This window comes from Diadema antillarum, unplaced genomic scaffold (genome assembly GCF_040938485.1).
Source record: "Diadema antillarum isolate AM-2024a unplaced genomic scaffold, OU_Dant_1.0 seq00001390_RagTag, whole genome shotgun sequence".
Classification (NCBI taxonomy): domain Eukaryota; kingdom Metazoa; phylum Echinodermata; class Echinoidea; order Diadematoida; family Diadematidae; genus Diadema; species Diadema antillarum.
Genome location: NW_027272145.1, coordinates 127,386 through 152,771, shown reverse-complemented (window position 1 = coordinate 152,771; position 25,386 = coordinate 127,386). Strand labels below are relative to the sequence as shown.

Below are 25,386 nucleotides of genomic sequence, written 5' to 3'. Positions count from 1 at the left end.
AGAAACAAACGCATTCAATAGTTTGAATATATCTGGGTTTGTTCATTATCAGTTAACAAATGATAATGTAAATATGAATGTGTATGATTAAAGCCTAAATAATTAATGAAATCAACCCGCGATCCCGCCGGGTGACAGTAGCGTAAAAATAGTTGAATAACGCATGTTAATCTACTTAATTGAGTCGGTGTTCAGAAAAAGAAACAAACGCATTTAACAGATCTGGGTTTATTCATTATCATTTAAGACTGCATATTTCACAATGAAGATTTTTCTTTCTTTCAGAATGGATTACGAGTGCCTCAGGTACAGATTTGCGTACAAAGGATCACAACCTTTCAAATTCAACCCTGTTGCATATTTTTCAAGAACGGATGTACGCGAAGAGATGTTCGGAAGAAAATAAAGAACGCAATTTTAAACCCTTCGGGCGCAACGATCATACATTGTATAAGATTACAGCCGAAATTGTTCATGAAATCATCGCACCAACAGCGTAAAATACCTCGCAAGTTACGGTAAACAACGCATGTATGTTACTCTATTTGCGCTGGTGTTTATAAAAACTTACAAACGCATTTTATACAATCTCATTTTGTTCATTGTCATTCTTGTACACTGTATTTCACAAACGAAAGAATATTCTTTCAGAATGGCTCACGAATATAGGCCTACTTCTCGGAAAGAACATAATGTGCAATTACTATGCGAAGAGATTTTCGGAAGAAAAATAAAGAATTAACGCATTTTAACCCCCACTTTTTTTCGTCTTTTTTTTGGGGGATCAATTCACAAATAGATTCCCTTTATTCTCTCAATAATAATGATCCATAACTGTGTAATAACGCAAAGGATGTTCTTCAGTTTGATTGATAGGTATATGACGTCGTGCTTATGTTTTTCTTTGTTTTTGATGCGTACGGTTAAAACGAGGTACCGGTTATAACGAGGTAATATCGCCGGTCCCACGGACCTCGTTATAACGGGGTTTCACCGCAATGTATCCATTTGCACATTGTCCCTGAATGTTTATTTTTCTTACTTTTTATATAACAATTTTTCCAATTATTGCGCAAAAGGTGTGCGCCAGACAACTGAATTTCAATTCAAAGATCAGTTCAGATAACAATTTAGCCATTCACACGTATTTGGCCTGAATAAGACCTCCAAAGTTTTTCACTTTTTGATTGAAAATTTTCAGAATATTTCACTAGATGTTCACCAAATCACTGAATATCAATTCTAACAAAAAAAGATGAAAAAAAAAAGAAAAGAAGAAGAGCAAGAGCTCCTGGCATGTGGAGGGGAGAGGGGGACTCTCAGCACGAGCTCCTTCCCCGCTCATGATTGGTCCAGTTCAGTGGCGGATCCGGGGGGGGGGGGTGGCCTCACAAGGCCCCCAAATCAATTTGTTTTCCTTTTTTTTTATATATATTTCCAGAATTGCAAAGAGTTGTAAAATCATTGAAAAATATACCAAACGGTACCCAAAGTATGCATGACATCGCACAATTAATGACCATAATTTATCACCCTATACCGCGGAAGGTCAGGATACCCCCCCCCCCCCCCCGAATTCCAGAAGACGCACTAGCTGAAGGGGGAACATGAAACATTTTAAAATATTGCACAAAAAAAAAAATGTGCACCAGATTTGAATTTCATTTATGAAGATTTAAAAGCTTAAGCCCACACCAGTATGAAAGGAGCTAGGATCGAGGGATACCCCGTGCCCACTCCCTTACCTTCCCCGCCCCTCCACTTCCACAGCTGGATGCGCTCCCTCACTTGCACATTACAATTTCCCCCACAAGTACAGTAAGTGCCGCAGTTAAGGTTGTAAGGTTAATAAGGACTGTATACACGCGCACTCACATACACAACTACTGTACCGTGCAAACTCGACAAAAGATGGACCGCGACAGTGACTATCTGGGGAAGTATCGTGCCATTTCAGGAAAGCTAAAGAAGTAAGTAGCTTTCAAGATTGGGTGTCTTTGGGAACTTTCCTATGTAAATTACATTTCAGAACAGGGTACCCTACTAGCCAATGTTACAACTGAAAGAAAAACCAACCCAATAGGGGCGTGTGATCAGTCCGGTACCTTCACTTCTGTGTTGGGCAGTGACCTTGAATATATTCGTTAGGCCTACACTTAGTTAGACACCACTAGTCTATCTCCCATGTTTTTTGTTTGTTTGTTTTTCAGTTTTATGTTAAGATGTTATTCTGCTATTCTATGTTATCATGGTTATGGTCTTTTTGTTTCTATGTTATTAGCATAGACACCTAAATTGTACCGGCATAGTAACCGAACGGACTCATAAGCGGCTGCTGCATGGGAGCTAGTGTAGTATTCTGTTGTAAATTTAATAGTAAAATATCTAAAAATCAATTTGACTGAATGATTGGTCTACTAGAGCTAGAGGTATCTTGTTGTCAGGGATTATGTTCCACGGACTCTACGTCTGACTTCAAGGAATCCCCTCCTCATACAGAAGAGAATTGTAAAAGTCGGAAAGTGATAAAAATAACTCCTCCGAACATACAAATTTTTCTGTCTACAAATCAGTGTGCAATGATTGTGGCAAGTTGAAAAAGTTGTGATTCTTGAGAAAATATACATGTGTGTGTATGTGTGCATTTGTCCAACATCAGTCATCTTGAAATAAATCATTTTGTACATTGATATTTTGCTCCTGGTTACTTGAAAGAGTCGTCACATAACATTAGATGGCTAACTTCAGTGTCAGATTGTGCAGGCCAATGTACGTCACACTGTTACATAGCGAGAGATCAGTGGTATGCAAAGAGCAAATAGTTTTGAACAACAACGTGAAAGTTGACTTCAATATCGATGCTTAGGCCTACAGATGACTGATTTGGTTCAAATTGACATTGAGTGATCGCAAATATTAAAGCTAACAAGTTTATCTTGAGATTTGGTGCAATTCGGTTCAGTCAAATGGTTACAAAAGTACATTAGCGCCATGCACATGTTCTGAGCTGTGTGCATGTCACATGTGCATGTATATGTGTGTGGGATTGTGTGTCAGGAGGTGTGTGTTTGCATCTGTAATAATTACTATAAGCATGCAGTGGACTTTTTCGTATAGTTGCCCCGAAAATCATAAACTTCCATACGCTGCCTAAGCAGGGGCAGGGCCTGTGGTGGTTCACATGATTTCGAATGAATGAATATTGCATCTCATTTTTGGGAATCACTTAGAAACCTATTGCAGAGTATGTCTACTGTCCTTACTGATGTCATTCTTTGAAAATAATGAAAAAACTCACAGATTGAGGTACTGATGATAAATTTAGGTACCGTACCAAAAGTACATGATTGCTGAAATCTCTCTGTGTTTCCTTACTAGGCGATTTCTACGCAAACCTAACGTCGCTGAAGCAGCAGATGAATTTGGTAAGTTCTGAATCGTGATTCAGAAATCTTCTGAATCATGTATTTTACACATGGTATGATGCATTGCTTTGCATTGACATTTGTACCATGTATGGTGTTCATGAGGTATCAATTGGAGAAAAAAAGAACAAATATTTTGTTACATAGTAAACAAATAATTGATGTTCCACTTGATAAGGCCTGATTGTATTGAAACACCTCTGCTCATACAAATATATTTATTTTGATTGAGGTTTTTCAGGATTGATGTGAAACACAAACTGATTTTGTCTACAAAGCATATCAACACTGCTGCTGCATTCTGCATAGACCATCAGTAATAGAAGAGGGTGTTTCCTTCAATTCTTACTTTGTTTCTTCCCTCTATTTTTCCTCCCTTTAGGAAACCTTTCTAAGGTTCTACAGAATCAAGAGTGCCCCTCATACGCTGCCCTATTCAGTCTAGCAAAGGCAAGGTAGGTGTTGCCATTAAAGGTGACAATCAGACTTAAAGGGATGGTTTAGTTTTGGTTGAGACCTGGCTTCAGGTTTCTAATTTCCTTGATGAGATAATGAGAAACCTCTTCTGAAATATGAAAGAGCATGTAATTCCAAGAAGAATTGTTTGTTTATTTGATGAAAATTTGTTTTGAAATGGCTGAGATATCCAAAACAAAGCAATATTGATATTGCTTTCTTTTACTTTGTTTTTGGATGTCTCAGCCATTTCAAAACCACTTTTCATTTATAAACCTTGAATTCCTTGGAGAATCAATTAATGGTATGCTCTGTAACATTCAATAGGCATTGGTCTTAGTATCTTGCAAAAAGTTAAAATCTAAATCCTCATCTCCACCAATTCTATACCATCCCTTGAATCTGACTTTGAAAATCGGCCAGTGCAACATTATATAAAAGTCATGACAAAGTCTTTCTGGTGGTGTTCAGTATTCATGCGAGTTCCTGCCATCAATAATGGCTTTTTCCATGTCAGTGAATACAGTTACAGACAGTTTTACTGTATGATGTAGTCAAACTGACCAAACAGTCATACACCAACTCTAATAAAGTAACAGTAGCCTCTCATTACAGATACTACATCTCCTTTGCAAGCCCTCTCTATTTCCACAAAGTCTTTGCCTGTTATTTCATTCAATTTTTGAAAAAAGCATTTGTCAACTTTCAGCTTAAAAGCACTAGTGTATGTAGCATTATCAGATAAATGTCACTAGCTCTGTTCCTGTTATATATTCCTTGAATTTGTATGGTGTCTTCCAGTTGATCTGAAATTACAGAATCAGGTACCTTTTGATACATGTTACAATCTGAGCTTGAACTCAATCTTTCCAACCCTGCTTACTCCATTGTCCCTGAAACTCTTAATATTAAAGCTTTATTTGACTCTCCCACAACGGTTCTGTTGGGAATGTGAGTGCTTCACAAAACATAATGCCAGTTTGTGTTCTAACTTTATGTAATGTGGCTACTCTTGAAGCAAATTTAAATGCTTGTAAGCAAGCAACCACAGGAATGACGGCTATAAGTCTCCCTCCAGAGGACTACCTGGTACATGTAGGCATATGGATAACATGCCTTGCGTATGGGCACAATCGCTGCTGCTGACAGACTTGAACCAGGGACCTTACACTTTGAGAGTCTGTGGTCTTAACCACCGAGCCACAAATATGCCTCTCAGTGTGTTTTGTTGTAACCAATCACATTGATTCTCATCCTCCACTCACCAGATGTGAGCACACGCTAGCCAACCACCAAGCTGAGGTGCATTCCCTGGTGGAGGCTGCCCACCAGTTCATGGATGCGGAGTGGAGCGATCGGTCGCTGCAGTGCCCCAGCTTTGAGGAGAACCTCACAGCAGCCATCAACTGTTATAACCACGCTGTCAGGGTAGGGGCAGAACAGCATATAATCTTTTATTTCAAGTACTATGATTTTCTTAGCATATCTAAGATGTTTTGCACAGAATGGGTCTTTCCTGTATTTTTTGTTTCTCAGCGGCTCTCTGGGTTCATGCATCTGTAAAAATAGGCAGTATTTAAAGGACAAGTTCACCTTCATAGACATGTGGGTTGAGTGAATGCAGCAATATTAATAGAACACATCAATGAGAGTTTGAGCAAAATCGGACAATCTGTTAAAAAGTTATGAATTTTTGAAGTTTCTGCTCAGTCATGGCAGGAGGAAAAGACTACTATAGCTTGTGATGTCACATGAGTGCAACGATATAAAGAAAGAATAAAGAAAATTCAACATATTTCCATTTTTCTCGCATAATAAAAGAACACTCGACTTCTCTCTTTCAGAAGGCAGGGGGAATAATATTACCCTTAACATACGTCAGTAGCAAGTCGAAGAAATGTGCACTTTATTCGAAAAGTAAAGTTTTGTGAAATTCTCTTTTTATTTTCCTTATATAGTTGTACGCATGTGACATCATACACTGTAGTAGTCTTCTCTTCCAGCAGTGACTGCGCAGATACTTAAAATATTCATAACTTTTGAACGGATTGTCCAATTTTCCTCAAACTTTCACTGATGTGTTCAACTAATATTGCTGCATTCTCTCAATCCTTATGTATATGAAGGTGGACTTGTCCTTTAAGCATATGGCATCACTCATAAGCAGAGTGGTGCACAAGGGGTTTGAGCATGCTGCTGCAACATGCTCAATTTCTTGTGCAACATCTTCAAAAGTCAGCAACATGCTATGCAACATCCTCAAGAATTGGCAACATGCTCAAAATGAAATGTGATCAAACGTGTGCAAAACTCGAGAAACATCAAATAAGCCACTGATGATTAGAAAATTTGTGAGCAAAACATGAGACAGAACATCAAATGTACGCACCACAATGGGAAATACAACTTTGTTAGTTGCCAGTTGTGCGCTAAATGCTTGTGATGTGCACTCTGCGCACATACATTTTTTTTTTCATAATATTCTCACATCCAGAGCTGCGACATGCTCAAATTTCAAATTGTGCACCACCCTGCATAAGCAAATTTGATGGTCTATTTCCATCCCAACGGACTCAAATTTCCTAGTAAATTTGAAAATGAACAATACACAAAGAGAAAGAAATTGAAATGAACACTTATGTCTGTTTGTTTGTTTGTTTGTTTGTTGGGGAGGCAACTAATGTATTATGTGTGTGTTACTTTAATTGGTATGTTTTTTTTAATGTTATGGTCAAAGTCACAATGTGTGATGGTTAAAATACATCTTCCTTCTTCTTCTTTTTTAAGACTGTAATGTCAAAGAAATTGACCAACTGAGTAGAATAGAGTACATCAAGTAAATCATGATATTCATTTAATTGCATACAACCAAGCTATTGTAGTGGAAAAATGAACATGAAGGTGTAGCAGTTAAATATATGAGATACAGATGACAGTAAGTGTCAATTTTTTATTTGATCATGCTTTACCTGAGAAGATCCAAAGAGATGTTTGAGTTTGCTCATTGAGGACAATTCATCTCCAGAATTGGAAAACATTTTAATCCTATTTCTGTGCAGAATTCAAGTGAGGTGTACCAACTCAAGTTTTGTTTCACTCAATTGTGTTACAATGATCTAACCAAAATTATTTCTTCCTGTTCTTGTACTTGTTCGCAGGTGAGCATAGAGAATAAGCAACCATCTGTTGCAGCAACTCTGTGTCTGCAACTTGGCAACTGTTTAATGGTAAGATATGAAATTCATTCATATTTTGCTCAAAGTATATTTATCTATTTGAAAAAAAAAACCCAACAACCTGCACTTTTGAATTCAAAGCAGATAAAAACAGTGTTGAAAAATGAAAGGTCAATTTATGTCATTCTTGATTTCCTAGTCAATAGAGTGTGTTCAGGCAGATGTTATTGATGACTGACTAGACTGCTTTTCTTCTTTTACCTTTCTTTCTCTCATCTCTCATTCTATGTGCACTTTTGATGGATGTGTGAGTGAGTGAATGTATGTGCGAACAAATTTAGGTACATGTTTGTTTGTTTGTTCATTTGTTTTTGTCAACTGGTGTATTATGCATGTCTTACTTTAATTAGTTTGTTTTTGTGTATATTCTGTCAATGTCACAGCGTGCGATGGTTAAAATGTATTTCTCGTCTCTTTTTTTTCAGGGCTCCAACTACAAGCACACATTGCTTCTCAGGAGTCCTGGCATTTAATGTTATATTTGCTTCTTTGTTATGACTTTTATGTTGTTTTATTATTTTATTATATTATTATGTTGTTTTCCAAATGAATTAATGAAATAAATCAATCTTTAATTTATCTTTTCCTTTCTATGTATAGTATATTTTAATAACTTACATTTTGTTTATAACTATTCAACTGATAGTTCACGTCTGAAAGTAGGACAGTTGTCTTCCTGTCGTTGTCCAGGTTTTCTGTACGTTTTCAATATTCCTTTTTTTTTTTCTCCAGAAACTGAAAAAGCCAGCAGAAGCCATGGGCCACTACCAGAAAGCAGCAGAATTACAGTACCAGGTTAGCAATTTCTCTTTACTTTTATTGCCCTCCATGAGTTCAGGTTTTCTTAAATGTAACCTTCCGATTTGTAATATGTGTTTTATTCAATGCGAAATACCAAAAATCTTTTTAAAGAATTGAGCCATTGGTAGAGAACGTAATTAAGATGATGATATATCAGAAAATTATGATATTTCTTATGGTTTCATTTTGCAAGATTCAATGTTGTAGCCACTCATGCAGTGTTCTTATTCAATTGTCTATTAAAGATGATGCATAATAGTATTTTTCTTGGGGAGGGGGGGGGGGGCAGGGGGGGGGGAGACTCATGTACGAGATGTAGGGGTTGAGCTTGTTTATTCAGTTTTCAAATCATTATTTTAAGTGCCACGATAGTATACTTTTACGTTTAAATAACGTATTCAATCAAGACATCTCAACTGTAGAATCTTGACCATAAGGTGAAAGTGACATAAATGATGATGAAAGTCCCACTTTCCTGACTATACTACCTAAATTGAAGGTTGTCTGAGGCAAATTTTCTCTGAGTTGACTTTCAAGTCAGGCTGTTGGCTAAAGTCAAATGGGCAAAGTCAGTCCCTAGGATGAGTTCTCTTAGGGAGGTTGGCATTTAATTTGTTTTTTAAATAGATGGTACAAAAGATATGACAGATATGTGCTTATTGAGAGTACTTGTGAACAAATTTATTGATCTTATTTAAATTTGTTCTCAACCATCAGGCACAATGTTATTTTGATAGTGTACATGTAAATGAGTTATCAGAAATTTTGATATAAAATTGTAAGTAAAGTGAAATTCATTGTTTCATTTACCAGATGTGAAGTTTTTGAAGAGTAGCTTTCAACATTATGACAACATTTCTTGAAGGAGGCAAGTTGGTGAGGTGCAAAGGGAAGATTTGTCAGACAACCATTGAATACCCAAGAGATGATGTCACAATCTTTTGTTATAGCTTGGGTTGGAACCAGGTGCAAGCATGGTTAGCAACAATACAGTACCAGGTGATGATATAGGATTGTACCAGATGTGAACATGGTTTAGTAACAATAGAATACCAGACTGTGTGATGATATGGGTATGAACCAGGTGCAAGCATGTTTAGCAACAATAGAGTACCAGGTGATGATATGGTATGGACCGGGTGCAAGCATAGTTAGCAACAATAGAGTACCAGGTGATGATATGGTATGGACCAGGTGTGAGCATGGTTAGCAACAATAGAGTGCCAGGTGATGATATGGTATGGACCAGGTGTGAGCATGGTTAGCAACAATAGAGTACCAGGTGATGATATGGTATGGACCAGGTGTGAGCATGGTTAGCAACAATAGAGTGCCAGGTGATGATATGGTATGGACCAGGTGTGAGCATGGTTAGCAACAATAGAGTGCCAGGTGATGATATGGTATGGACCAGGTGTGAGCATGTTTAGCAACAATAGAGTACCAGGTGATGATATGGTATGGACCAGGTGTGAGCATGGTTAGCAACAATAGAGTACCAGGTGATGATATGGTATGGACCAGGTGTGAGCATGTTTAGCAACAATAGAGTGCCAGGTGATGATATGGTATGGACCAGGTGTGAGCATGGTTAGCAACAATAGAGTACCAGGTGATGATATGGTATGGACCAGGTGCAAGCATAGTTAGCAACAATAGAGTACCAGGTGATGATATGGTATGGACCAGGTGTGAGCATGTTTAGCAACAATAGAGTACCAGTTGGTGATATGGTATGGACCAGGTGTGAGCATGGTTAGCAACAATAGAGTACCAGGTGATGATATGGTATGGACCAGGTGTGAGCATGGTTAGCAACAATAGAGTACCAGGTGATGATATGGTATGGACCAGGTGTGAGCATGGTTAGCAACAATAGAGTACCAGGTGATGATATGGTATGGACCAGGTGTGAGCATGGTTAACAACAATAGAATACCGGGTGATGATATGGGTTGGACCAGGTGTGAGCATGGTTAGCAACAATAGAGTGCCAGGTGATGATATGGTATGGACCAGGTGTGAGCATGGTTAGCAACAATAGAGTACCAGGTGATGATATGGTATGGACCAGGTGCAAGCATGGTTAGCAACAATACAGTACCAGGTGATGATATAGGATTGTACCAGATGTGAACATGGTTTAGTAACAATAGAATACCAGACTGTGTGATGATATGGGTATGAACCAGGTGCAAGCATGTTTAGCAACAATAGAGTACCAGGTGATGATATGGTATGGACCAGGTGCAAGCATAGTTAGCAACAATAGAGTACCAGGTGATGATATGGTATGGACCAGGTGTGAGCATGGTTAGCAACAATAGAGTGCCAGGTGATGATATGGTATGGACCAGGTGTGAGCATGGTTAGCAACAATAGAGTACCAGGTGATGATATGGTATGGACCAGGTGTGAGCATGGTTAGCAACAATAGAGTGCCAGGTGATGATATGGTATGGACCTGGTGTGAGCATGGTTAGCAACAATAGAGTGCCAGGTGATGATATGGTGTGGACCAGGTGTGAGCATGTTTAGCAACAATAGAGTACCAGGTGATGATATGGTATGGACCAGGTGTGAGCATGGTTAGCAACAATAGAGTACCAGGTGATGATATGGTATGGACCAGGTGTGAGCATGTTTAGCAACAATAGAGTGCCAGGTGATGATATGGTATGGACCAGGTGTGAGCATGGTTAGCAACAATAGAGTACCAGGTGATGATATGGTATGGACCAGGTGCAAGCATAGTTAGCAACAATAGAGTACCAGGTGATGATATGGTATGGACCAGGTGTGAGCATGTTTAGCAACAATAGAGTACCAGTTGATGATATGGTTTGGACCAGGTGTGAGCATGGTTAGCAACAATAGAGTACCAGGTGATGATATGGTATGGACCAGGTGTGAGCATGGTTAGCAACAATAGAGTACCAGGTGATGATATGGTATGGACCAGGTGCAAGCATAGTTAGCAACAATATAGTGCCAGGTGATGATATGGTATGGACCAGGTGTGAGCATGGTTAACAACAATAGAATACCGGGTGATGATATGGGTTGGAACCAGGTGCAAGCATAGTTAGTAATGTAATACTAGGTGATGATATGGGATTAAACCAGGTGTGAGCATATTTAGTAACAATAGAGTACCAGACTTTGTGATGATATGGGTTGGAACCAGGTGCAAGCACGGTTAGCAACAGTGATGTTCACAGATATTCAAGCTTGTTGAAGTTGTTCAGAACCAGTTTCCATGATGATGAATTAGTCCATGGGCCAGGCCAGATATTGGTACCACCTGAGGTGGCAAAACCTTTTTTGGTGTCATTTTGTTTGTCGGGCATAGATATGCTTATCAAGCTATGATAGCATTTCGAAATGAGTAGCTTAGTCATGATAAATACATTTTTAACCAATATGGTCTCGTTGTTATATCCCTATACTTCTGAATCGAGACTAACCGCTATACAAAGAAGAGCACCGTCTTCTGTATGTTCACAGGTGTTCTGTTGTAAACGCAGTGCGCTTAGTCTTTATTCAAGGCAGCGAAGGGAATATCCAAAGGTTATGATGTCCACAGCGCTTAGTCTTTATTCAAGACAGCAAAGGGAATATCCAAAGCTTATGATAGAGTGTATATACAACAACAAAAAAAGCAATTCCTCGTGAATTTTACTGTATTTTTCAATTATCTATCATTTTCCGGTGAAAACGCTACGGTGAAAACGCTAATACCACGCCAATGTCGCTTTATTTCCATCCAACAATGAAAGATAATGCAAAAACAATGTACCAGTACACTACAATACATTATAATAAATAATATTGTAAATGAACAGAGTGATTTTTGTTTAAAACTGATGTATTTGTTGGAGGGTAGTATAAAAACAGTATAGATAATCCCTTTTATTAGGAACTTTAGATATGATAACGGTACATTGTTCTAGATAAAGACTAAGTGCACCGCGTGACAGCTGTGGACATCATAACCTTTGGATATTCCCTTCGATGCCTTGAATAAAGACTGAGCGCACCGCGTTCACAACTGAACATCTGTGGACATACAAAAGACAGTGCTCTTCTTTGTACAGCGGTTAGTTTCGATTCAGAAGTATAGGGATATAAAAATGAGACCAAACTGGTTAAAAATTCATTTATTATGACTAAGCTACTCATTTGGAAATGCTATCATAGCTTGATAAGCATATCTATGCCTGACAAACAAGATGACACCAAAGAGGTTTTGCCACCTCAGGTGGTACCAATAACCCATTTTTTGGGTCTGGGCCCATGGACTAAATGGCTATGGCATCACATTTTGGTACTCTATAAAAAATAAGCCAGTTCACAGTTAGCTCATGGGCACATTGGTACTAATGACCTTTCTTTTTTGTCAATTAGTAAAGCACTTCACTCGTTTTCAAAGCAGCATGATGCATAAGCATGCCCACAATTTATGGAATTCACATTCAAACAAAGAATGAACTTGCGCAGAGCCGGTTGACAAGAATGGTCTGTCCATTGACACCTCGAGGCAGGCATTCATTTTATAGTTTCGTGTTGAATGCATAAACAAAGTCTTCCTACCGACAATGCTAAATACCAGGCTTGCTGTCAGGTGGATGTGATAGCAAGCACCATTTACAAGGGTACATGAATAGTCATTACATCAGGGATGCTTATCTCAGTGAATCCAAAGACAAACATGCCTGATTGTACCAATGACCTTTTTCTGCTCATGCGCAAAGTGGAACTGTAAACTGGCTTATTGGGTCCCTCTCAAATTATGTGTTGTAACTCTGTTTACAGTGTCCTCTGGATTGTCTCCATTCCTTGGGCAGAGTGGCTTCGTGCAAGATTGCAATAGGTATGACAGTGCACACAGTGCAGACTATTTTAAGTGTTACTGAAGACTACAAGAGTCAGTCAGGGGTGATTGCAAAAGACCGATGAATTGCAATTAGACGGTTAAGACCCCAAGTTATTTTTGGTGGTGCAGGCAGAAAAATTCTGTAATCCTTTATGTTTCTGTCATAATCTTATTGAAAGACAATTCTTATGTGTGGAAAAAAAACAGTAATCAATTTCAAGTGAAAAGCATCTCTTCTATGGCCATGAAGAGTAACTCATGTTTGTACTTTGCAAGCTCAAAGGGTTTCAGCCACCTTTTTGTTGTATATTTTGCAAGACAAGAACAGTAACTTACCTAGACTAGAAGCTGTCAGTTTCTAGAAAGGTTATAGGGTCACAAGCAGTCATATGTGTCTACACTCGAAACTGCTAATAAAACACTCCCATTGCATTACAATTCACAATATGTCCTTGATGATATGAATTGTTTGTAGAGACTTTGAGATCATTTGAATGGCGAAATAACAATTTCTCTCTTGTTCAAAATTTGAATTGTATCATACTTGTATATACATCTCCTATACATAGATATCTAAATTCTTTGTATCATTACAAAGGCAGAGAAGCTGTATACTCTTACCAGACTTGGCCCAAAATGTATTAGATGTATATGTGTGAAATTTGTTCTGCTCACTCTCACTGTCACAAGGTGACTTTGATGGGGCTCTGGCTGTACTGACGGAGATGGAGTACCTGGTCCGCGAACGTGGCATCACGGGGTCCAGCGGTCTGCCCATGGGGGCATTCTCCGACATTCTCGCGACTTGCGAAATCAGCAGGGTGCTCCTCCTAATGTTGCTACAGGTAACTAGGCCGTCAGTTAAATATCTGAAATCTGTCAATTTAGTTTGTGAAAATTTGCAATATTATTTCTTTATCAATTGCTTGCTTGATCCTGTTTTTGGCATTCTGCTTTGGTATCCTAGGATTAGGGTAGGCAGCAGGAAGCTATGAAGTCTAGCATCAACCCTCCATGCGACCCTGTCCAGCAGGTCAATGCTGGTCAGGCAAAACATCCTAATGTCGCCCCTAACACATTCAGACCATGCCTCCCACGTCTTCTGGAGCTGTATGCACCATACATTTAGCAAGTCTTTTTTTTTTTGCAAAATCGGGCATTCCCGACATGCTATTGGTTAAATTTGCAATCATGGAGTACATTAAATGGGAAGAAATGTTAGTGTGCTTGTCAGGATCATAGTTAAAATTCTTAGATAGCACCCGACATACAAAATTCACAAAATATATGGCATAGACAGTAATATAAGTGTTTTGGTTCGTTTGTTTGTTTGTTTTTTGGATCATTGTAGCTCCTCTTCTCATCAAGTTGTGCTGTCATAATTCAACCTGTTTTTTAACCTGCTTGTTGGTAGAGATAATTTCAGTAAGCTAACACTTGCTCCCTCACAAGCACTGCAATGATTTGTTACTGGTGAAGGTAATTCCGGCAAACAGTTAAGAGTTACTGCCTCATACAGTACTATAGTGAACAAGGAAACCGTGTTTAAACTGCACTGCACTGTAACTGTAATCGACATAAGTTGAATTGCTGTACACTGCACTGTGAATATAAATCAATGACAAATACAAGTTAAAGGGAATGCTAAGTAAGTTAAATTATTAAATGACCAACCAACTTTGTAGACTTTATACAGAACTGGATTCCTAATCAAGTTGGAATGTAGTAAGCAAATAATCAACGTTGGTGAAGGTGATGGGACAAACTATCACTTCCGAGGCGATCTGGATGTAGCTATCTTTCCGAAGCGCAGCTGAGGAAAGATGGCGTACACATTCAGATCGCCGAGGAAGTGATAGTTTGTCTCATTGCCTGAAACTAAAAGTTTATTATTTGCTTTATATTCCACATCTAGGGTCCTAGATACAGATGTATTCCCATTTTATTCCACATCTGAAATCGTTTTAGCTGTCTTAGGGTATCCTCAGGTCTTAGGCAACGTAGTTTACTTTAGATGTATGTGCGTAGATGACAAAACAACGAATTTGCTCTGCGCCCCGCGCGTGACACGGAAATAAAAGTGCGTTGCACTGTGGTCTATCACTTGACCCATCCACAGGTCAAATGATAGACCACAGTGCAACCACTTTTATTTCGCGCGTACTCAAAATTGTAAGTTATATCACGCGTTAGAACTGTGTGGACTAAGAGATCAGCGAAACAAAATGACTATCATCATAGAGTGTAACAAACTTTTATTCTCAGGTGATGTGATGGGCAAAACTACGCTTTATCATGTCATCAGCTCTTGACCAGTCCTAAAGCAAGATTCTTAGTATGTGGAATATGATACTGATTATCAATGATTATATAGGTGTACCAGAAATTGGCATATTCAACACTAGAATGCTCCTTTGTGAGAAAGTAGTGTTCACACACAACCACTGAATGCCATTCTGACAGCAGTGTTACAATCCTTATTTTCAAGTTTTCATCAATAGTGACATTCATCACAAAGACAAGGCAGTAGCGGTTCTGTTGATGTCATAGATGACTATTAGAGAAATCAGTCTAAATTGTGAAAGATTGTTTTGAGGACTTGGCCATGTTAAAAAAGTCTATGTGGTCCAGACATTTGGCAGCCTTGGACAGTGTTGCTGTATACTGTGTTGATATCTACTACTGCCATGTGCATTGCCCACGGTTTGATCTGTTATTTTTGTCACAGCCCACACCTCAGCGGATACGGCCAGAGCATGCACAGACATTGGAGAAGTATACGTGGGAGAGTGACGAAACAAACCCTCGTGAGTCTCACGCTGTCTTTTTGTGCTTCAATGTATATTGTATCTTGTGTCTCTGTCCTGGACTTGTGGTGAATTATATCTTGTACAGTCTGTATTTGTGGTCAAAGTGAGAGTGAATATGATGATGATAATGAAATTTTGTGCAAAAAGAAAATAGAATTTAGAAAACAAGACTGCTTGAAGATGTTCTCCAGATGATAATGTGGTAATTTGTTGTTATAAGAATAATTGTATACATAAAGTGCACAAATCATGAGTAATGTCTCAACTTTGTCTTGTCCTGAACAGTTTCAGGAATTATGTGTCCTGTTTGTTTTGTTTCCTTTGTTTTGTTTTGTTTTGTTTTGTTTTGTTTTAGGGGGGAGTTTGGAGGGAATTGACTGTTTTTTGTTTCCATTCTTTTAATGCTATTGTGAAATCAGGTGCATGATATCACTTGTACTTTTACTTGCTGTGTAAAAAAAAAATTGGCACTATAAATAATTATCTATATAAAACAGTAAGATTGTATGTGCTAAAGCTGTATGATATATGTCTTAGTCGACAAACAGAGAATAATTTTGCCAAGATCTCCTTTCATTTCTTTTTTTAAGTGTTTGAAGGTAGCCACCTTTCAACATGTGCGCCAGTGCTGTTTATGTAAATACTAGAAAAGTATTTGCAAGCTTTTTGTGAAATCAAGGTAGAGTAGTTTTTGTTCCAAGAATTACAAGTACTTATTACCCAATCCATTCCATATCCATGTTGCCTATTGTCCACATTCAAATAGCATTTTCAGTCAAATAGTATATTCCTCTTTTTTCTTTCTTTCATTGCTAGGCAGTGACTTACTCTTATTTCATTGTTCCTTTCAGCAACAGAATGCATCACGGAAGAAGTGTTCCTACTTCTTCAGTCAGTCGTGGTAAGAATCATCCCAGAATAGTAATTGAAACAAGTATGAATAATGATGATGATGGTAGTGACAACAATCTATACAAAATTTAAATAATGCAAGAATCTGAAGAGATATATTAAGTTGTGTTAAGAATCATTTCATAACTACAAGATGTCTTGGAAGAAAAAAAAAGTTGTAGTAGTGTTATGATTATAGTGATGATGATAGTGATAGTAGTAAGAGTGATAATGATGAAAATAACATTCATTATAATGATAATAACAACACAATAATAATAATTATATTGCTACTAGTGCTACTACTAATAGTAATTTTGAAGGTGCAAAAACTATACAGTATGTATTCTAAACCTGCATTGCAAGCATTATATGAAATAAGATTTCATTGAAAACAAATAGTTTGTTCCTGTCCCAAGATTGCTGTATCCCTTTGTATAAAGTAGCTTTTCCTTTAGAAAAAAAAAGTAAAGCATCCTTTCACAGACCACATTCCAGAATAGATGTTTTGTATGCCTTACACTAACCCTTACATCATATTCATATAATGTGCACAAACTTATGATCCAACTACAAACTTCTGTTTATGTAGAAAAGTAGTCCATGTGTTTCCTTTTCCTAAAATTTTATGAGGTATACATGGGAACCACTTTATGACAGAGGACCTAAAAACGGCAGCAATTACCTTGTTATGTCAGATTTCTCACTATATCAGGATACAAAACAAGAAATATAAAGAGCTGGGACCCTCAAAATCGCCTTGTTAAAAGAGGGTTTTATTATGTCCAACCTCTGTATAATGCAGTTCCACAATGATAGTGTGTGCAGTATGATGCTTGTACTTATTCTTTTATTGCTTCTGACTTCTTCCATGGTTATTTGTTTGATACACCAGATGGCCTGCCAGTCAAGAGATCTTACTTCACTGAAGAAGCTGCAAGCAGACTTATGGTAAGATAAGTTTCCTGCAACCTATATTGTCCCTGGTGGACTGTCTTGGTTTGTTTCAAAAGTGGAAGGGGGTGGGACAGCTGTTATGGTTTGTTCTGTTATTCCATTTTGTTCAGTTCAGATTTGATTAGGGTATGGATATGCCTTGCACCATGCCCAAGTATCAGTGAAAGTAGTAAATCCGGGAGAGGAGCAATATAGATATTCCATGCTGGTAGTGTTTTACTGTTTTGCCCTTGAAAGTAGAAATATTTCTAAATATTTTCTATGCAATTCAGCATCGCTTTTTTTATCCATTTCATATGTGAAAATTGATGAATAGTGGTTACATGTTCTGTTGAAAAAGCAGGGTGTAGAAGTAGTACTTCTTCACTCATCTTTTGTTGTTCACTTCCTGAATCTTGTTTTCATTTTCTGAATCATCTCCTTTCATTCCCTGAATCTTTTCTTATATTTTCTGATTTTTTTGTTCACTCCATGAATCTTGGTTTTTAATTTTCCGAATCTTCCTTTTCATCTTGTGAATCTTCCTTTTTATTTTCTGAATCTTCATTTTCATCTTCTGAATCTTACTTTTTGTTTTCTGAATCTTCTTTTCCATTCTCTGAATCTCTTCCCTCTCTCTCTCTTTGCAGCATTTTCACTCTTTGAGGCTTTTACACTTTCTGATTTTTTTTTTCATTTCCCTTGGAATTTTTTTTTTTCTCTGTCTGAATTTTACTTTCATTGTGTGAATCTTCTTTCTCTCTCTCTGATACAGGTGTCATCTATCCACAGAGCAGAATCACATCTTACATCTCGTCCTTGAACACATAGCAGTCCCACCTCAGGAAGCGAGTGCACCGTGAGCATTGTCCCAATACTTGTGGAGACTCCAACCGTATTATTCTACTCTCTCTTATCAGACACATAAATATGCGGAAGAGAAAGCGATATGTGATTAACAGAAAGCCTACCACTGCGTACCCCTCCCAGATCTTAACTGTTCCAAGCCTACCAATGGATTTCATCGAGAGTAGTCAGAATGGATAGGAGATGTGGAGACATTCCAGATTATTTTCTGCAACCAGCTTTGTTTGCATGTGCGGAAGTGTGTCCTTATACATGAACTCTTTGTATTCCAAGGTGTAAACCCCAGCCTGTGTGCCACATTATTCTGTGACCACAGCGCATTAGCACTTTCATAAAACATTCTGTTTCTTGTAGCCATGTAACTTTTTATGGAAGCATTAATGCTAGAAATGCAGCACAGCAAAGTTGTAGAGAAAATTGCAAGCTTTGCTGTCTTATACATTCATGACAAAGCTATGGTTATGACTCTTTCAATGTACAGTGGCATACCCATTGTATTGTGATTTATCGATTGGTTTGTGCGCGGTCGTATGCTTGAGCAAAATATCCAAAGTTGGCAACCTCAGACAGCAACCTCAGACCCCCCAACCTTTCTGACTGAAAAATAAGAATGATTTGGCTCATAAGTAGGAATAGAAAGAGCACTTCCCATAGGAGTGTGCAGTAAAATTATCAAGAGAAATAGGATAACTCCTTCTGAAACAAGAACTGTGAATGGTCTAAATTCAGATTCTTTCCTCCAAATTCAGAATGGTTGGGAGGTCTGCAACCTGTTGACTGAGATTCTGATTGGCGTGTGAACGTGGCTCAAAAAGAGTGGACAGCAGCAGAGAGTACCAGTGTATGGATGTTGTTGCCACACATTGCTCAACTCTTCAAAAACTTTCTAAAATTTATTTATTCTTGTTTTTTAGCTGGGTGGTTGAGCTATTAAGTATGGTATACATAGTACAGGTGACTCCCCTTATAAACAAAGTCCTTGGGACCAGCAATTTTCTTTTTTGGTTATGTACTAAAATTTCACTATATCTGAACAATAATATACAAATAATGAATACAGTCAACCTCGGCTAAGTCGACCTCGCACAAGTCGAAAACTCGGCCAAGTCGAAGCTCCAGAAAAGTCCCGATTATCTCTTTACCTATTTCTTTAAAATAATCTTTCACAAGTCGAAGTTTTACAAGTCGAATTTCGCCTATGTCGAAGATAATTTTGGGTCCAGATTTGTCTAAATACATGTTATTTCCCTCGCACAAGTCGAAGTTTTTTTTTTCCTCCGTAGGTCATTCAAACATCGAAGTAAAAAAAAAAGCATTCTTTCATTCTTTAATAAACAAAAACACACTATAAAATACTCTTGTAATAAAATGCTCCCAAGGGTCGAATACAAGTTAATCCCAATATCCCAGGTATCCTCGATGTCCAGCTGAGAAGAACATAAATCACAATCATGTACAGTACCAGGTTAGAGGCGAGCCATGTGCGGGCGGTGCAGCGGGGTTTGTGGGGAAAAGAGAAGAAGAAAAAAAATCCTCGCACAAGCCACCCAATCTCATTTAGTGGCGAATGTTTGCGAGCGTAGCGCGTTGAAAATTTATCGACAACAAAAACTGTTTCCGACGATAAAAAGAGTCTGCGAGTTTGACTGCATTTTTTTTTGTTTACGAATTTGCTTGCAAATTCCCTAGTATTCGCTACGCTCGAAAACATTCTCAGCTCAGTGAGATTTCGGGGAGTACGCGAATGATATGCGAAGGACACTAATGGCAAAATCCAAAATTCGAAAGTTTTTTATCCGAATGTGTTCGGACAATGAAGCAAAAAAAACAAAACAAAACATGCCTTTTTGCGCAGTATGTACCAAGTTCTCAAGATGTATGTGTAAATGTCGCGTGTACTTTTGCTAGAATCAGTCAGTTACGTAAACGAAACACAAGCGTCGGAAAAACCACGCAAATTTTTCAATAATCATTGCAGAATAATGTTTTAGTTGAAGAATTCTCTTCCTGTACTTCTCCTTTCTTTCCCTTTCATTTCTCCGTTGCGTATGTGTGTGCAGACCATTAGTTTGTTGGGTTTTTTTCTAATGATCTAGGCTACCCCACGATGTAGGTGGTCAAAACTTACATTTGAAATGAGAAGGTGGGAGCATTTGCAGACATTTGTAAACATCCGACAGTTGTTTTAACATTGTAAAGAACCGAAAGTTACCGTTATTCATTTCTGATTTCAAAAGCAATCATCCAACATTTACTAGTATCTTAACACCTTATCGGAGCCGAATGTTACCGTTAATCATTTTCAAATGTAAAAGCAAACAACCGACATTCATTTCAATATCTTACGGAGCTGAATGTTATATCCTTATTCATTTCCGAACGTGAAAGCAATCATCCGCTATTTATTTTAGCATCTAACAGAGCCGATTGATACCGTTAATCATTTCACAATGTAAAAGCACCAATCTGTTATTTATTCTATCATCGCATGGAGCAGAATATTACCGTTATTCATTTCCAAATTTAAAAGCGCACATCCAACCTTTATTTTATTATTGTACGGAGCCTAATGTTACTGCTGTCCACTTACGAAAGTGAAATGAATCATCTGACAATATTATTTTAGCATCGCACGGGGCCGAATGTTACTGTTTTTCATTTTTGACCGTCAAGGCAGACATCATTTACTATCAAACGCAGCTGAATGTTACTGCTATTCACTTCCAAACGTAATAGCAATCATCTGACATTCATTTTGGCATCTTCCGGAACCAAATATTATTGTAATTTATATACTTACGAAAGTAAAAACAAACATCCGACATATTATTTTATCATCGTACGGAGTTGAATATTATTGTTATTCATTTCCAAATGTCAAAGGGATCATTCGACATTTATTTTAGTATCTTCCTGAGCTGAACGTTATTGCTATTTACTTTCGAACGTAAAAGCAAACATCCGCCATTTATTCTATCATCGTACGGAGTTGAATATCATTATTATACATTTCCGAACGTCAAAGCAAACATTCGACATTTATTTCAGCATCTTCCGGAGCCGAGTGTTATCCTTATTCATTTCCGAAGGCACAATCAAATATCTGACATTAATTTTAGCACCATACGGAGCTGAATCTTACCGTTATTCATTTCCAAAAGTATAAGCAAACATCCGACATTTATTTTAGTATCATACGGAGTCGAATATTACCGTTATTCATTTCTGAAATTAAAAGCAAATATCTGACATTTATTCTAGCATCTTACGGAGCCGATTGTTACCGCTGTTCATTTCCAAAAGTAAAGGCAAACATCCGACTTTTTTAGGTGGCCCGACGTGCGTTTTTTGGTTGAAATTTAGTTGCCGAATTAAAAATGATATCCCCAAACACATGACGACGCCCCGAACTCCCGCGTTCGTTTGGCGATCTTTGGCAGACATTACGTGCAACGCATTTCGATTATCGCAGTCCAATTATTGGGCTTCAGGATTCTTTTTTAAAACTTAAACAAAACAAACACACTAATTATAACATATTGATACCGCCTACTGTAATTTCACGGCCAATAAAAACATAGAAAGACGTTGAATTATGAAAATTCGTCAGGAAATAAAAGTCGAAAAAAAATTCGACTTTCGCGGAAGTCGAATTTCGCGTAAGTCGAAGTGTTTTTGTCGGTCCCAATAGATTCGACTTAGGCGAGGTTGACTGTATTTATGAGTGCAGACAGCCAGAATGTTCAGGAGGTGAAAGATCTTTCAAAGCATTATGTTTTTAATACATGTATATAACACCTAAAAATACAACTTGTCATTTGATGTCTTATGAATTTAGAAACAAGTGAGAATGTGCGAGATCTGAGAGCTACAACGTATATACTGTATATGCTAGAGCGCTGTCCATCAATATGCTGGATTGCATGCACACTGCAAAGACAAGCGTTTTACGTACCAGGTATGTAGTGTGCCGGGCTCTCAGCATGCGTGCAAATTGAGCAAATCGCATGGATCTTAGATTTCACATTAAGATGACGTAGTAGTAAAATTGGACATACGTGTATCAAGTAACCAATCAAATGACAAGGATCTATTTGGGTGTTATATAAAGTATGTTGAGATATATACTTATAATAATAATTTTGAGGGCCTGAATTTATACTGTTCTAACGAGAGTTTCAGTGTAAAAGTGTTTGTTATAATGGGAGTGCACTGTATATTTTGTCATAATGATGTGATAAAGTACTGATTAATCATAACAGTATGTTGTTAATTTATAAACTGCTCATATTGGCTTCCTATTGCATGATAACTCTACATCTCGAAAGGTCTGTTGTAGCAAAAGGTTGTCAATATTTGCGATATTGTAAGAAGTGAATGTATTTGAAATATGTGCTTTGAAATATGAAAAAAAGATAAATGTATGCAGCAAATAAAACCACACACAGACATCTGTGAGACAAATATTGCACTTGAGTCTGTTTTGAGTTCTGCACACATCTTTATTTTCACATAATCTGGAGATAATCAATTGACTGTACATCAAAGTAGGAAAAGTCAAGGTGAAGAAAAGGAAGAAGTTTATTTACAGGTAAAAAAATTCAGCATGCTTTACCAGAAACTTTACCTTGTACTTTATTCTGACACGCGATGAATAATTGTGCAATACTATCTAGGATAACCATGTGTAGTCCTCATCTGAAATTTCCCTGTAACGGGAATCATATAGTTTATAATATCCAGAGAAATCATCACAAAAGCATTTGATTTTCATTGATAAATCTTGTGAAGCATAAATAAGACTGACAGAATTTACAATAGCATGAGTGGACACACAAAGAAAATAGTGAGTTAAATCCAATATTACATTGAGAGTCTGTGTAAACAGTAGTTACTTGCATTTTCCAGATCACATCAAGGTTTGTTGGGGCTCCAGTGACATTCACATTGCTTCTGAGTTTGTGTCATTTGAAAATATGGAATTACTACACAAAGAATTCTGTTAATGGATGGATTAAAGAATTAACATACATTAGTACAGTGATCAGATGCCTGCCATACAACTCCAAATTTTCAGCTCAGATTTCTTTTCTTTGGTGATATTCTCATTCACTTCAAAAACCTGCATTTACTACATGTATGTCATGGACTGCTGATAAAACAGGAATTTCCATTATCACAGTTCAATTCTTGACCTTGATGCCCTCCCTTCCAGGCAGCTTGCTACTGTGTACATGTATATGCATTTTTTTTTTTTTTTTTTTTGTCTTCTTCTGTCAAATAAATGGAAATGAACTGGGAAATCTGCAGGAATCTTCTGCATACCAGAAAAACATCTGTGCAGTGAAATGTACCATGGATTCTTGATACAAAGCACACTGACTTAACAAGCTATTGTCTTAACAAGTATGTTTTCCTCCTCCCAAAGTTCAGCTTGTTTGATTTTTTGAAATATTTTTTCTGGTGATTTTCAAACCCTGTCGTATCACAATTTTCTTTTTTTATAAATCAAAAACACATGACAGAAAACAAACTAAATTGGTCTCAAGGCAGTTGCTACTAGGATAACCTATTGTATTGTAAAGGTTATGTAACAATTGCCAGTGAAACAAACAAAGCACTATACGGGGCATTCGAACTAGGATGTCAGCAAATTTGCCTCAGTGTCATTAGAGTAAGTTTGTTGTATCTATGTTTGCCACTAAGCACAATTCACTCTATTCATTTTCACCACATGGTTCTTTCATTCAACCGCCGTTAATTTCTCACCAGCACAACCTGGTTCCTAACTCTCTTGGCACTTAATATTAGCACACTTCTGTATTACCCTGTCAAAACTTTGTGGATTCCTTTGCGATCCTAGCACATACTCTCCGTACAGTTCCTGGCCTATTTATTTAAAAAACCAAATTCAAAACTACAACATTCAAGATATTTGGGGAGCATGGTAAGACATTACACTTGGTTATGACAGCTGTTGTTATCTTACAAAACAAAGTCAAGGACTGGTGTTTGATGCAAGTCCGACAGAGAATTAACCATTAATACTGTGTCAAGAAGAAATTCCAAAGACATCACAGAATAGTCTTGTTAAACATGTACTATTAATTAAACAGACATGTATAATATTACAAATGCTAATGGCATTAGCCCACAGGAGGTAACTATTGTATACAGATATGCTCAAGGTGATGTATACAAATATGCTCAAGGTGTTAAGATGCCATGTAAGGCAGTACACATGTAAAGTGTTTCAGAGGGACACCTGTTTTACTTCTTTTGGATTATTCATAGTAAGTGCAAATCATATAACAATGGTGAAAGTTGCCTTATATGCAAATGTTATCAGTCACTCAAAAAAACTGTCTCAGTATTTATTGCAGCAGATATACTAAACACTTGCCAGATAAAATTATGTGTGTAAAGATACCAAACAATAAGCATTTCAGGAAAAAATAATAATACATTTTAGCACATTCACACCAATTAAGCAGGCCAGCCCTATCTCTACAACATGTAATGAAACAAAGCTTGTGAGTAAAGCAGCAAACTCAATACACTGTACATGCAATGTAGCACTTTGCACAATGTACATAAAATATACAATATCCACAATCACAAATTTATGCACAATTCACACCGCTGATGCACGTATATTATAAACAACATTATCAAACAATATTAATACAGATACAACCTTCAATTCTTTGTGTACTTTCAGACCAAACAAACACATAATTTATTTTCATAATTTTTTAACTGAAATGTAAATACTGCATGCAAAGTTATTGGCCCACCGATTTACATTGCAGAGGCTCACATATTTCAGACCACACTTGTGTTTGTAAACAAATCCACCACACACACACATACACACAAATAATACAAAGATACAATGACAGACCCTTTTAACTCCATTGAAACAAATATATGTACTATGATAAAGAGTACTTCATAGGTCAAAGCTCTACCTTGTGCTCGTCTCAGATTTCATGGTGCCAGAAATGTTCTTTTTATTTTTCCTTCATAGTTGAGAATGATTTGACAGGAAAATTCCCCACAAATTTCAACACTTCAATGATGTGACA

General features: G+C 37.4%; 1 protein-coding gene across 1 annotated transcript; it reads left to right on the top strand.

The window, feature by feature from the left end:
* The first annotated feature begins 1,876 nt into the window (after positions 1–1,876).
* On the top strand, positions 1,877–18,932 carry LOC139708936 (40-kDa huntingtin-associated protein-like). The gene is made up of 12 exons (XM_071620903.1): positions 1,877–1,970; positions 3,379–3,425; positions 3,808–3,880; positions 5,150–5,309; positions 7,040–7,108; positions 7,850–7,912; positions 12,734–12,791; positions 13,485–13,639; positions 15,523–15,601; positions 16,456–16,505; positions 17,391–17,446; positions 18,207–18,932. Exons 1-12 carry the CDS (start codon positions 1,912–1,914, stop codon positions 18,292–18,294), a joined length of 957 nt encoding a protein of 318 aa, XP_071477004.1. The 5' UTR covers positions 1,877–1,911; the 3' UTR covers positions 18,295–18,932.
* The last annotated feature ends 6,454 nt before the right edge of the window (positions 18,933–25,386 follow it).

Coding starts and splice junctions, on each gene's coding strand:
- LOC139708936 (XM_071620903.1), top strand. CDS start 1,912: ATGGACCGCGACAGTGACTATCTGGGGAAGTATCGTGCCATTTCAGGA. Junction 3,881..5,149: donor TTCAGTCTAGCAAAGGCAAG/GTAGGTGTTGCC, acceptor TCCACTCACCAG/ATGTGAGCACACGCTAGCCA. Junction 13,640..15,522: donor TCCTCCTAATGTTGCTACAG/GTAACTAGGCCG, acceptor TTTTTGTCACAG/CCCACACCTCAGCGGATACG.